Source organism: Mustela nivalis (genome assembly GCF_964662115.1).
Source record: "Mustela nivalis genome assembly, chromosome: 9".
NCBI classification, from domain to species: Eukaryota; Metazoa; Chordata; class Mammalia; order Carnivora; family Mustelidae; genus Mustela; species Mustela nivalis.
Genome location: NC_139028.1, coordinates 43,630,821 through 43,645,123, shown reverse-complemented (window position 1 = coordinate 43,645,123; position 14,303 = coordinate 43,630,821). Strand labels below are relative to the sequence as shown.

Here is a 14,303-nt window from a genome sequence, read left to right as displayed (position 1 = left end):
TAAACCCAGAATATATTATCTGCATTTTAGTTTGTATGAGAGTTAAAAATACCAGTTGTCAGAAGAGATTGTTTTCATTGAATTCTCCTTTTTCCCTGCCTTGGTTATTTGCTATAGCTGGAGAAACAGAAGGTAGAGAAGCAGAAGAGGGACTTGCGAACCACTAGAAAGACTCTTGATGAAGAAGGAAACAGCAGCAGTCGTTCTTCTGGAATCACAGGAACCACAAGCAAGAAGGACGCTGTCAAACCGAGACCTGGTGAAAAAAGCAGGAAAAATCTTCAGTTATTGAAGGACATGCAGACCATACAGAGTTCATTACAAAGCAATAGTTTATGTTGGGATTACTAACTGGTAGCAGGTTATAAATTTTATTCAGATAATCTGTACCTCATCAATCAGATTTTGACAATTTACTCTCCAGGTCTCATACTCTCTTACGTTGGAATTAATAATAGCAGGTGTTAAGGGGCCTAAGCTTCATTACACAGGCTTCTTGTGTTACGCATCATGACTAAATGTTAAACCACCTAAGTGGAAACCAGGGGAGTTTTAAAGGCCAGGAAGCCACACACACTGCTTCTTTGAGATGAATTTGCTGTACTGAAATACTGCACTTTGTAAACAAATTACCAGTTGTTTACTTGTGGGTGTGATTTTTTTTTAACAGTTCCTTACATATCTAAGTAAAATTAGGTTTAAATGATCAAAATGAGAGGCTGTCCTGTAGGCAGTGTTTGCTTAAAAAATCTTTCTAAATCTTCCCCTGACACAAATCACCCCTTTCTCCTTTCCAATACAACCATTAAATATACTTTGTTTTGACTGTTGGTGGAGCTTTTCTATATTTAAGTATTTATACATATTTGAGAGGATTGCTTTGTTTTGTTTTTTGACATTCCAGACATTGATCAGTATTAAATACACTTGTATTGAGTTATCCACCATTAAAAAATTTTTAAAGACCCAGCATTTATTTTAAGTCCATTCACTGCAAAACTTTTAAAAACATTTTTTGAAGTATAAGCAAAGTACTATTGAAATAAATGAGCTTTTAGAATGAAGAGAGAAGAGGAAATGTTGTAAAGCATATACATTTGTTGTTTTTAAATAATACTTGTTTGTAATCATGCTATTGAGTTCGGGGCATGGTGTTTTTTAATCTTGAAATTTTAGAGAAGAGCCCCTTGGACATGTTATCGGTGTGCAGTATGAGTGCATTAGCTGTACACATGTAATTCATTATGTTAATAATGTGAATCATAATTCTGCATAGATCAAGACATGTGAACTTTTTATAAATTTGCCACTGAAGTCAATAAAGCAGCTTTTTTTAAGGAAACACTGAAATTTTCCTTAACAGCCTGTTAATAAAGGCTTTATTTGTTGTAAACTCTCTAAAAAATGCATTTCTAAATAGGACATTTAACATGTTTTGAGAAACAATAAGAATGTGTAATTACATAATTTGCCTTTCTCATGCTTACACAGAAGCTAAACCCAACAAGACTGAACTATCTCATGGCATGTGATGAGATACTCTGAAGACACATTAACTACATGTTAGATTTTTTATGCCTTCCCTGGGATCTAGATGGAAGTTCTGGGATTTTATCTGGGTATAATCAGCATGAATTGTAGTGCCTATCTGGGTACTAAGCTTGTTAGGCCTCTTACTTGAATTAATTTTTTTACAGAGTTCTTCATTTAGGTTCCTTGAATTTGGATCTGTTTGTGAATGTTCTGAAATTGTATGTAAACTTTTGCTTGCGTGCGCAGTTTTGTATCCTCTTGACATCACAACAGTGAGTCCACAGACCCAAAGAATCACTGCTCTGGTGACATGGAAAATATTTTCTTGTGTCTCGACCACCATTTCAACTATTAAACTTTTGCTATCGCTGTGTTTGAATTTCAGGTCATTAAACTGTGTGACATTTGGCATGGTAATGGCTCTAAGTCCTAATTAGGAGAAGTTTAATGGTGCTAAAACCCGCCCCATCCCTCAGATAGGAGTCAAACTCTGATCTTCGGCTTTTAATACAGTCAGATGAGAGTTGAAAACAAGGATACCAAAACCGCCTCATTCTCGTCGTCTGAGAGTTTATAACGCAGGAGTTTGCTGTTAGACACCTAGTTTGTTGCGAGAGCACTGGTGCAGTGCACTTCTTAGACAAGTGTCTTCTGTGTGTGAGATGCTGAAATGGATACCAGGCTTGCAAGGTAGGTGGTAGACATCTGAATTATTTCAGCACTGGTGTGAATGTGGTGGTGACAGAACAAGCGCAGTGCAGTGAGGGCACAGAGGGCACAGAGGAGGGGGTTAACATCCTGGAGGAGGAAGTGATGCCTAGACTGGAGAACTGGAATGAGCCAGAAGCGAAGTGTTCCAGGTCAATGGGGTAAAATAAAAAGGGAAAAGGCCAGATTCTGCAGTTGACGTGGAAGAGTTGTGGCTAGCTGAGTGGTACTGGTACCTAAGAGTTGAGATATGCAAGTGAGACTAGAAGAGTAAGCCAACAAGTTACAGGAGGCTAAAGAGCTTTGACATAACCACACAGGTCTTTTTTTGTATTCCAGATCATAAAGGAAAAAGTGCACATGCACAACCACTACTCATAGATACAAAGTTCTAAAATAGCTCTCAAATATGAAAGTTACATAAGCTTCTGAATTCGATGTAGTCCCACTTGTTAATTCTTACTTTTCTTATTTGTGTTTTGGCATTAATATCCAAAAAATGATTGAGGAGACCAACATCAGGGGGCTTCCTCCTATGTTCCCTTTAGGAATTTTATGGCATCTGGTCTTCTGTTTTAGTCTTTGATATATTTTGAGTTAATTGTTGTGAGTGGTGTGAGGTAGGGGTCCACTTCCATTATTCTCCACATGTATTTCTCCAGTTTTCCCAGCACCACTTGTTGAAGACTGTCCTCTCCCCAGCAGATGTTCTTCACTCCCTTGTTGAGTTGACCACATATGCCAGGATTTCATTCTGGCCTCTTCCTGTTCTATTTTTGTGCCAGTACCATACTGTTTTTATTACTGTGGCTTTGCTAGTGTAAAACTGACCCTTGAACAACATGAGTTTGAACTGTGTAGGACCACTTACACATGAATTTTTTACAGTATTGCAAATGTATTTTCCTTATGATCTCAACATTTTCTAGCTTACTTTAAAAATACAGTTTATTAATACATATACAAAATGTGGGTTTTTTTTTTTTTAAGATTTTATTAGAGAAATAGCACAAGCAGAGGAAGCAGTAGAGAGGGTGAAGCAGTCTTGCCACTGAGCAGGGAGCCTGATGTGGAACTCATCCCAGGACCTTGGGATCATGACCTGAGTGGAATGCAGATGCTTAACTGACTGAGCCACCCAGATGCCCCCAAAATGTGTTTTTTTACTCTCTTACTGGTAAGGCTTCTGGTCAACAATAGGCTATTAGTAGCTAAGTATTGGAGTTAATCTGATACTTTAGATGTCACAAAGGATCTTGTTATGCTGTGAAATTTTGCTGTGAATGCTGTGAATTATTACGATTTAATAGCTATCATTTTTAATGCTCTTTAATCTTTATGCTGCAATTATTTTATATTCTCGAGTTACAGTTTTCTGTCAATCACTTTAATAAAAATGTTGTGTATTGAGATCTTTTCACCTAGAAGATCTACTTCCAGCATTTCTTCTAAGGCAGTGTTAGGGGTGGTAAACTCACATTTTATTGGTTTGGGAAATCCTTTCTCTTTCATATCAAGGATAACTTTGCCTGACAGTTTTTGCCTGGCAGTTCTTTGAATAGGTCATTCCATTCTCTCTTGGCCTGTAGAAATTGTGCTGAGGAATCTGATAGCCTAATGTGGGGGCAGGTGATGCCTTATAGGTTTTCCCCCCCGGCTTTTGACAGTTTCATTCGTGTGTCTTGGAGAAGGTGTATTAGCTTTGAATTCTTGTATATCCAGTTCCTTCCCCCAGGTTAGGAAGTTCTCAACCATTTTTTCTTTCTAGAAACACTCTGCCTCCTCCTCTTTCTGATACACCCATTAATCTTATGTTAGCTTTTCTGTTGGAGTCTGAGAATTGTTATAGGTTGTATCCACTTCTTAAGTATCTTAGTTCTCTCTTCCTCCTGAATCATTTCTAAACTCTTATCTTCCAGCTTGCTTATTCTCTCTTCCATCTGATCTTCTGCATTTCCAATGCTTTCTAATAGCTTTAGATTTTCATTTTAATTCTTTTTTAGAATTTCAATTTCTTTGGCAAAGTACTTCTTAATGTTCATTAATTTTATTCCTAAGTTCATTGAATTGCCTTTCTGAGTTTTCTTGGAGCTTGTTGAATTTTGTCCTCTTACTTTGAATTCTAAGTTAGAACAGTGTTCCATGTCTTTGGGTACAGTTACTGGAGAACTGTCATTACCTTTTTGTGATCCTGTGTTACCATGATTTTTTATGGTATTCAATGAAATGGGCCTCTGCCGCCACCTTTAAAGTAGCAAACACCTTTCTTACTTACATAAGGCTTTGTTTGATTTTAATAATTCATCAGGTTGGCAGTTAGAAGCCTTTCTTTTGTTTCCCAGAAGGTGGTGCTATAGCACAAGCTTTTGAGTTTTCTTACTGGTGGTAACTCCCTGCTAAAGTTTGATGTGTGCACATAAAAGGTGGTAAAAAGAAAAACACTGGGGGCGCCTGTGTAGCTTAGTGGGTTGGGTGTCTTCTGGTTTCAGCTCAGGTGATGATCTCAGGGTCTTGAGATCCAGCCCCACCTTGGCTCTGTGGGGGGCACACAGTGCAGAGTCCTTGAAACTCCCTCTCCCTCTACACCACCCCCCCATGCCTGCACATCCATCAGCTCTCTCAAATAAAATCTTTGGTTTTATTTTTTAAAGATGGGTCGCAGAGTGGGGGGAGGTGTATGCTTAGCACTTGGGGCTTTAGGTGTGCCGATGGCCTGGTAGGGCAGTCCTTGAGTGGGGGATTCCCAAAGGCACATGGATGGACCTCTTGCTGGATTCCCAGAGCTTATGGAAGGAACCATGTCTCTTCAGCTCTCTCTGACTTGTTTTTTCTTTCCCTCTACCCAGTCATGGAAGTCTCTCCTCAGAAATCTAGGTGTTCCTGAAAAGCAGTAGAACCCTCCAACTGCAGCCCATTGCTGCTGAGCACTTCTGGGTACCCCGTTCTCGTTCTACCACCTCCACTAAGGAGGTCGCCACAGTCACTGCCACTGTAACTCCCCTGGCTCCATAACTTCCTTGGACTTGATGTGCAGAGGCGCTTCTGTTCAGTCATGGATGTCCAGCTGGTTGTAAGTCGTGGGGGAGGAAAGAGAAACATCTCACAAGGCCATCAAGATCCTCACGTTGCCCCCAGGGGATTCTCTTAAATGCACTCCACTTTAAAGACTTCTGTTAAGGTGAAAAGGAAACCCCTGGAAAAGTCTTAAAATGGTAAGTGATAGATTTGCATTTCCATTGCTCTGGCCTTTGAATGGAATTTAAAGTGGATGTGTAGGGTACTGAGACAAAGTCTGAAACTCTTCAGTCATCTGTATTTTTATGTGGTATCAGACCAAAATGATCAAGGCTTAAATGAGGAAAATGGAAGAATGGACATCAATGGGTTTGTAAAATATCTGGAAGAGAAAACTTAGCTTCAGTTGATGGGCTGGCTGCTCAAAAATACCCTGACAACTTCTTTTTTAAATGTGTATCATACAAAGACCAAATCATCCTGGTAGTAATTTTGCTAATACTGGAGGTAGTAGGAAAAATTACAGTTCCTCACCACCAGACCCAACAACAAGACTGAGGTCACAAGTGAAAGAACACTGCCTTGTTTAGTACTGCTTGATTTCGGTATTAGAAGCAAAATGGGTTGAAACTGAACACTTCAATCTGGAGCAGGTGCTAAGCCACCCTTCTTCAAAAACATTTCTGCAAAAGACATTTAAGGCAAACAACTTAGGATAAGAACAACGTTTTAAAAGTCAGTTGAAATTTCCTTTTAATTAAAGAACCAAGGGACAAGAAGCTCCTTTGTTACAGTACATAACATATGGCTCTTAAGGTATCAGGGAGTCGAATGTTTACACCAGTGCTGAACTGTTACTGGCAGGTGAACAGTGAAGCAGTATCTCCTTTACTGGCATTGAGATTGTAACATATTGGTACATGCAGTAAATTCTTTGGTAGACTTAATCTTTCAGTGGAATTACAGATTTTGCAAAGTAAAGTAGTAAAATATCTCGTGTAAAATTTGAGCATATTTCCCACCCAGAAGCTATTTATACAGACTTCAGGAAAAAAGTCAATCCTAGTAAACTTTTAAAATATTGCCTCAAAACTCAGCCAATTAACTTCTGTGTTCAGACACACACACAAAAAAACCATAAATGCAATAAAGGAAGGGAATAATGAATTTGTAAATATGTTTCATTATGTGTTTCTAGTAACTGGACAAATGGAAACTAATCTGAAGGGTGTGGAATTCTTTGAAGTCCTGGGCAGCTACTGCTTCTGCCTCTCAATCCCGCACCCGCCCCCAAGCACATCTCTAAGGCATCCATTCGGACAGCTATCTACTACATCTTAAATACATATGCCAGTAAGGACAGCAATAATTTTCAACTACTATTATGCCATAGTATCCTCAGATCTTTGCCATATCATATATGAAGAGTGTGGGTGCAGAAAGGTGATAAAAGTAAATCACTATTACAGAAAAGAAAAACCCACGACGGGGGAAGGGAGTATCATGTGATTCTGAGCTTTCGTGCCATTGAGGCTCAACATGTGTCATGGCAGGGAACTGCAGTGTCAGTGCGCTGAGATTCACTGGGATGCTCCTTCCCTCTGTGCAGCCAGTTCTCTTCCAGCAGGAGGTGTGTTTCCGAAGTGTCTGTATTTTGATTTTAAAATCAGAAACTTGCTCCCACCGTGGATCTGGTAATGAAGCATCTAAATATTCTTTGGGTGACTCGGAAGATTAGTGTCATAATCGTGGAAATACATAGGGGGTTATTTCACGTACGCCACCTGCACTGCCACAGTTCTAAACCCCTCCTGGAGAGATATAAAATAAATAAAGCAACTGCACTTCTCCCGGGGCTGGGTTCTAACTTCAGAAGACCGTATACTCCTAAAGCTGCCACTGTAATGCAGAGTTCATGGCCATGCCGGCCCCCTCAGACAGTCCCCTCACACAACAGTTTGGACAGGAGTGACACACTGTGCAGGAGAACTGGCCCTCTCGGAGGATGAGGTTGATCGGTTGGAAATCTCTCTCTGTAGTTCCTCTACTTTTTTCTGAAGCTCTGCTCGTTTAGCAAGAAGTTCTTTATATCTGTTGTGAATGGGCTCCTACAAGAGCAAAATACCATAATGTCACTCAATGAGGCAGACGTAAACAAACCCAAAGTCCAATCGTGCTGGTATATAGTTCTTTCCCTAAGTGCTGTCATGGGCATTTTCTTGGCTCTGGGGACCAGGCCAACCTTTCCAGCACATCAGTGAGAATTAACTGGACTCTACTGACAGCCCCACTCTTCCAGTGACTTTCCCAGGGTTCCCGAGTACTTCCACGGGTATATCCTGCAGCTGTTACTTTAAAAACAACCAAGTAACAAGACAATAAGTAAAAGCCAAAACTCAACAAATTTCCTGTCACTTAGCTGCAGATTTTTAGTCTTTTAAACAGTTCTAAGTAGAATATATTCTATAACATATTTCAGAATGGACCAGAATTGGTCAGACTTTTAATTTTCTTCAAGCTATTTCCTCAAACCTATTAAAATGACTTGCAGAAGTCATCCAATCCCCCACACTCATTTTCCCGAGAAGGGAAGAAAAGTGCTTCATCTAGGACCATTCAAGCAAAGACAAGGCATGAACGCAGTTCATTGATGACCCCCATGTAGTGCTTTTTCTACTATACAATTATAAATATTAACAGGAAAAAAGGAAAAGTTTTAAATATACCTAATTTTTCTAGTTGCTTTATAGGTAATGAACCTAAACGATAGAACTGCCTGGATGAAACCTCTCGCTGTCTGCCGGAGAGCACTCACCTGCGGTTTCATCCGGGGATTCCACCTGACGTAATAGCCCACCCAGAGCTCTAGGTGGCGCATGCTGGCTACCGGGTAAAGGACATGATTGGAGTAGCTCCCGTAGAGAGGATTAGTGAAGTCTTCCAGCTGGCTATTTATGTAAGACCACAGTGACACAGTCCTCTTAGAAAGATTCTGTAAGAAGGAAACAGGTATTTTCGATTATTGAATATCTCTTGGGAGGGAGAGGACATGGACACTTCAGTGACAGCCCTACTTTTCATTCAAATCAGAGAGTACTAGAAAACACTGCAATTAATTCATTAAAAATTTAAACGAGTTCTCATACTAGCAATTCCACTCAGGTATATATACCAAAAGAGAAACATATGCACACAAAACTTGTACACAGATGTTCAAAGGGGCATTACTCATAAGAGCAAAAGGAAGAAACAACCCAAAAGTCCATCAACTGATAAAATGGATAAAATGTAGTCTATTTATATAATGGAGTAATATTTCACCATGAAAAGAAATAAAGTAGTGATGCATACTACAAATTGAACTTTGAAAACACACTAAGTGAAAGAAGCCAGACACAAAGGTCTCATCTTGAATGATTCCATTTATAGGATGTATCCAGAAGGGGCAAATCCAGAGAGTAGTGATGGCCAAGGGACCAGGGGAGGAGACCAGGGAGAAACTGCAAACAGGGACACGGTTACTTCTCAATGTTTAAAGTCAGCAGTGGTGACAGTTGTACAACTCTAGATAATTGAAAACTACTAAATTATACACTTTTATGGACTGCAAATTACAGCTCAGCAAAAAAATATTATCTTCTTAAAATCAAGATATAGTTAAATCCTATTCAAGCCTCTCAAAAGATGAGGAAAAAATTATCTTTGGAACTTAGGTGGTTTTAGTTATCTAACATCCGGTAAGTTCTTAATGCACCTCTTCTGTATGGGTATGCTAACTGCAGGCTGGCCACTGAAGAGACGGTTTTTTCAAAATTTCCTGGGGCACCTGCGTGGCTCAGTTGGTTTAGCGTCTGCCTTCAACTCAGGTCATGATCTCGGGATCCTGGGATGAAGTCCCATGTGGTAGGGCTCCATGCTCAGCGGGGAGCCTGCTTTCTCCTCTCCTTTCTGCTGCTCCCCCTCTCATGTGCTTCCTCTCAAATAAATAATCTTTAAGAAAAAATTTTTAATACCTGCTTTCAAAGAACGTACAGTCTGCTACATGGCAGTTACTATGGTGTTCTGTAGTTTATTTTATTGAACCACACACTAGTACTATTTTTCCCCATTTACTAAAGCAGAAATGAATTTGCACAAGGTTACAAGACAAGGGATAGATCCAAGATTGCATCCCAGGCAGCCTGGCCCCAGAGCAAGCACTCCTTGCCATGATGCTTTATAGAAGAGCATGAATAAACCGGTTGGCAACCACATTTTTGGAATTAAAACTGATGCAGGGGAGACACCCAATCAAGAGGATTTGGAATTTCATACATAGGAGGCATGTATTTCAAGGTCAGAAGTAAAACTTGAAATGTCATCCTTATACGGTTTCTTCTAAATACCAACCACTTACCAGTGATCTCCCTGGGGAAGCAGAGATTAGTGTCATAATCGTGGAATTACACGGGGGGTTATTTCTTTCTACACAGTATCTCTTCAGTGTTCAGTTGTTTTATGGTATTATTTTACAATTAAAAAAAAAAAACCTAAAATGGCTCATACGTATGCACCATATATCTGGGGATCTCTTCATTCATGTGTGTTTTTCTTGCTAATTAGATGTTTCTGCACCTGCTCTGAAGGATTTCCATCCCGCAAGGACTGGTGCTCCTGAGAGTACACAGACTTCAGTTCTCTTTAGCAGACACTACTTTTCAGCTGTAAACGCACCTGCACCTGACAGCTAGCTGGTACCTTCAGCCTCGCAACAGAGGTACCTGAAAACCGATCAGGCTCAGATATATGGAAAGAAGCCATCGTATACATCATATACATAGGAATAAAACATGACCAAAGAAATCACCCAAGAGGACTGTTAGGTTGAAAACTGTCGCAGGGAACATCACATATATTGGGAGTAGAAGGGGGGGAGGGTCATGGCTCATATTTTACCTCTTTTCCTCTCTGAAGTTCACTGTTACAGAGGAATGTTCCAAATAAACAGCTATATAGATGGTCCAAAATGGTAATGAGAAAATATTCATTGAATTCAAATGCTGTAGGAAACTGCAAATTGAATACCACAAACACAAAATTATTAGGACATTTTTTCAAGCATATTTATCCCAATATATGGGGAGATTCTTTGTAATGCTTCTTAAAATTAGGTTAAACAATGTTCAAAACTATGTTTTTCTAAGCCATTGTGGCATTACCTTCTTCATTCTCTGTTCAAAAATCACTCTACCACTTTTCTGAGATTTCTCCCCATGAGAAATCCTTTTCTTGTGCAGCAGGAGTTTGAATGGTGTGACCTTGGTGTTTCCATATCTCCCTGTATTTGTTAATCCTAACCTTGAAGAGGGATGGATTTTGACTTTGGCAATTCTGACAACTCTTGGCCTTTCTTTGCCAAAAATGACCATAAACAGCATAGTAAGATTTTCTTTAAATTTTCAGCAACATAGTTTTTGCTTCAGGGATTACACAAAAAATATCACTGTCTCCAGATAATGTCAGCAATGCACAAAAATAAAGATCCAAGGCAGATGTGCAGATCATTTAAAAGCCAGCCTAGTCAAACCTGGGATCAGCAGTTCAGCAGCCTCTTTCTAACAAAAAGAAAATGCCCTTCCTCTTTAACCTAGGACAAGAGCTTGACCAGGTATCTTAATATTACCTAAACAACAAATCTGGGGTGGGGGTGAACTTATCAAGGATGGAGGACAGATCCCAGGAGGGGAAAGAGTTCATATAATCCACCCTTATCCAGCTAATATTTCAAAAATTTTTATCAGTGTCCATGAAAACTGTACCAACTGCAGGACTGTGGAAAACAAAGTCTACGAATATCTGGACTACAGATTTGGGGAACAGATATTGGTTCCAAGTCTGTCTTAGAATGATCTCTACCTAGTAGTGCAAGAAAACAGCCTCAACTGCATGCCCAAGGGATAAGAATGAAACTGTCTTTGTCTCCACATTTCCTAAATTTAGAAGCAGGTAACAGCAAATTTCTCGAACGGCTAACTAGCCTGCCTTGAATGATCATTTCTGTGGCTGTGAAGCTGAACCAGGTGATCGGAGCACATGTCAACAAAAAGCCTGTAAGAAACCTGGTCAAATCACAGTCACTCATTTACAAATAAAATCCATCCCCTGTACCGTTACACACCCTTCACAGCCTTATTAGCCAACTGTGAATGCATTCTGACTCATTACACAGCCATCCGAAGGAGCGACGGCCTGTGATCGGTTTCTCATCTTTTCAACAAAAGCACATGCTCAGTCATGAGAAGAGGAGAGCTGCAATGGGGGGCAGATCCCCACCCCAAAACGAAGGCAGCGGAGCAGGAACTTCTGAGAGCAGAGGAGGAATACTGTCTCCTCCTGACGGCTTTCGAATTGGAAGGGCCCTTCACTAACTGCTTCCTGACCCAGGAGTGAGGGGCTGGGGCCAAGGGTGGGGGGACAGGGAGAAGCTGGCTAATCGCCACATAACCGGTGTCACGTTCACAAGTGTGCTTACTTAAGGCTCTGCACAAAAGTTCAATTATTTACAAAAAGAGTGATGGCCCATAAACATGCCTAACAGGTTCTATGTTCCAGAATATCATACAGGAAAACAGAACTGGATGTCTAAGATAAAGACACATCACTATATGACGTACTTTCAGTTCCATCAGAGAAATGTAAGATGAAACTGATTTTTTTTTTTAGAATTTATTTGACAGACAGAGATTACAAGTAGACAAAGAGGCAGACAGAGAGAGGAAGGGAAGCAGGCTCCCCGCTGAGCAGAAAGCCCGACATGGGGCTCGATCCCAGGACCCTGGGATCATGACCCGAGCCTAAGGCAGAGGCTTTAACCCACTGAGCCACCCAGGCGCCCCTGAAACTGATTTTCTATGCAGTAACTTAAGCTCAGAATTGGAGTGAAGCTGCTTCTAGGTCTACAGCGTGTAGTAATTTAGCGAGGCAGGTACTTACTGCGTACTCTTCTATGCAAACAACTGGCAAATTGGATCTTGTTTCTAACAAACATATCAACTCATATATCCGCACAGGTTGCCCCTTTAGGGGAATTCCCTTGGGAAAGCAGTGCCCAGCCATCAATGGTGACATGGCTTCAAACCGCTTTTTGAGCCTTTTCAAAGGGCATATTTAATTTTCGCCAAGAGTCAAATGTTATTTAGAAATCAAATATGGTAATAGTCAATAGTGGCTCTTCTTGTTTTTGGTCAAACACCCAAAAAAGGACTGGCAAGGATTTGCAGAGCTCCCATTACAAACTCAAGGGCAATTCCAAAGAAAAAATTCAAACCTCGTCCAAAAGTAGTAAACACCATTAAACTCTACAGTTAAGTTTCTCCCCTTCTCCCAACACACCAAGAGCCTTTTATAGAGCAAAACTCTAAGTGTGGTACACATTAGCAGGTATATTTTAAATTCCAGCCTCATCATTCCATCATCATACCTACTACAACAATGCATTTAACCCAGCAGCTTTCAAAATAATCCACCTAGACCGATATGCCATTGGGGGAAATGCTTATATAATTGGTGTATTTCATCTAAAGATCACCATTTGTTTTCTTTTAATGAAATAATAGTGTTTTCTTGAAGCTAAAATGTAATCCTAAAGCGAAGCAGAGACAGCAACTGCCCTATTTTATATTCATGTGGCGGACTCACTAACAACAAACCGGACTCCCAGTTGTCTGAGGTCTAATAAACCCTTGGGCAAATAATTAGCTGACATAGCAGTGACCTGTAGCCAAGCTCTGGGATGATTTTTCTTGAGTTCAATATGTTTAAGACACCAACCTCTCGCCTCACTAGTGAAGTGATCCCATAGCAAAGTAGGTGTTTTTCAATCTCCCCCAATATCATTCCAAAAGACTAAATCCATTACCATTAATATTTCAAACCAGTTTGTTAGAAAGTTAATAGAAGGTCTAAAAAGCAATCTATCTATGCCTAAGAACAAAAAGAACTGAATCTATTACATATCTACCTACTCATTATTCCCACATAAATGTATTTTTCCATTCCTTAAAACAGAATTTTATTTTGCTCCAGTGAACTTGCTTCATTTCTTCACCTCTACCTTCTCTAGCAATGTATAGATGACCTTCCGGGTAAATATATTACAGTTAACTACTTGTCCAAAACAAAGGAGGAAACCTCTCGGGTTATTATTAATGCCACTGGTTGAAATGCTAATGGATCAAATTGTCAAGTGTTTAATACGATCTCCAAATAATGTCCTTTAATTTAGTTCATAATGTAGTAAGTAATAGTTCTATTACCAAGAAATCTTCCCAGAATTTCCATTTTACATGCAATGTAGGATAATCACTGACCACACCTCCCAACTCTGGATGGCTTAAAAGAAAGATGTAAGAATGACTATCCCAGATAAGTTACCTGTCTTGTCATTTGCCAGACACAGTCAATAAACTGAAGGAAAACAGGTGATCTGTCTGCATCTGCATGGTTCTTATCTCCATGGCCAAGTCTCTGGAGCAAAAAGAGTGAAAATCTGTATGAGCTTTGTGGAACTTTTCTTTTTCATGGAAATAAATTTATTTTCCAATTAAAGTAATATCTTCCAGTATTTTTTAAAGTTCAAAAGTCTTTTTAAAAGAGCACAGGGGGGCACCTGGGTGGCTCAATGGATTAAAGCCTCTGCCTTCGGCTCATGTCATGATCCCAGGGTCCTGGGCTCGAGCCTCGCTCGCATCAGGGTCCATGCTCAGTGGGGAGCCTGCTTCTCCCTCTGCCCCACTCTCTCGCCCACTCATTCTTTCTCTCTCAAAAATAAACAAACTCTTTAAGAAATTAATTAAATAAAAGAGCACAGCAAGGAAAACAGAAATCACTCATAGTCTTACCAAGCAGAAGGCTCTGTTATCATTTTGATGTACAAACTGCCATATTATTTACTGACATGAATGCTTGTAATAGGAAATTACAACTTTAACAAGAGGAACCCAGATCTTAAGAGGTTGATAATGGAAGACAGGAGCAGTCAGACCTCAGAACCCCAGATTTTTTGTCCC

General features: G+C 40.0%; 2 protein-coding genes across 3 annotated transcripts in view; one reads left to right on the top strand and one right to left on the bottom strand.

The window, feature by feature from the left end:
• The window catches only part of CEP57 (centrosomal protein 57), a 39,812-nt gene extending 37,900 nt beyond the window's left edge, over positions 1 to 1,912 (top strand). Inside the window, exon 11 of the mRNA XM_082682649.1 lies at positions 118 to 1,912. Within this exon, the coding sequence (XP_082538775.1) occupies positions 118 to 351 (234 nt within the window). The 3' untranslated portion in view covers positions 352 to 1,912. The remainder of the gene's footprint in view (positions 1 to 117) is intronic.
• Positions 1,913 to 5,983: 4,071 nt separating this feature from the next.
• Positions 5,984 to 14,303, bottom strand: part of MTMR2 (myotubularin related protein 2) — a 123,559-nt gene continuing 115,239 nt past the window's right edge. For both annotated transcript variants that reach the window (XM_082682647.1, XM_082682648.1), the window contains 4 exons: positions 13,669 to 13,761; positions 10,192 to 10,305; positions 8,072 to 8,248; positions 5,984 to 7,364 (listed from right to left, as the gene is read on the bottom strand). In XM_082682647.1, coding sequence (XP_082538773.1) covers positions 7,203 to 7,364; positions 8,072 to 8,248; positions 10,192 to 10,305; positions 13,669 to 13,761 — 546 coding nt within the window. In that variant the 3' untranslated portion in view covers positions 5,984 to 7,202. The remainder of the gene's footprint in view (positions 7,365 to 8,071; positions 8,249 to 10,191; positions 10,306 to 13,668; positions 13,762 to 14,303) is intronic.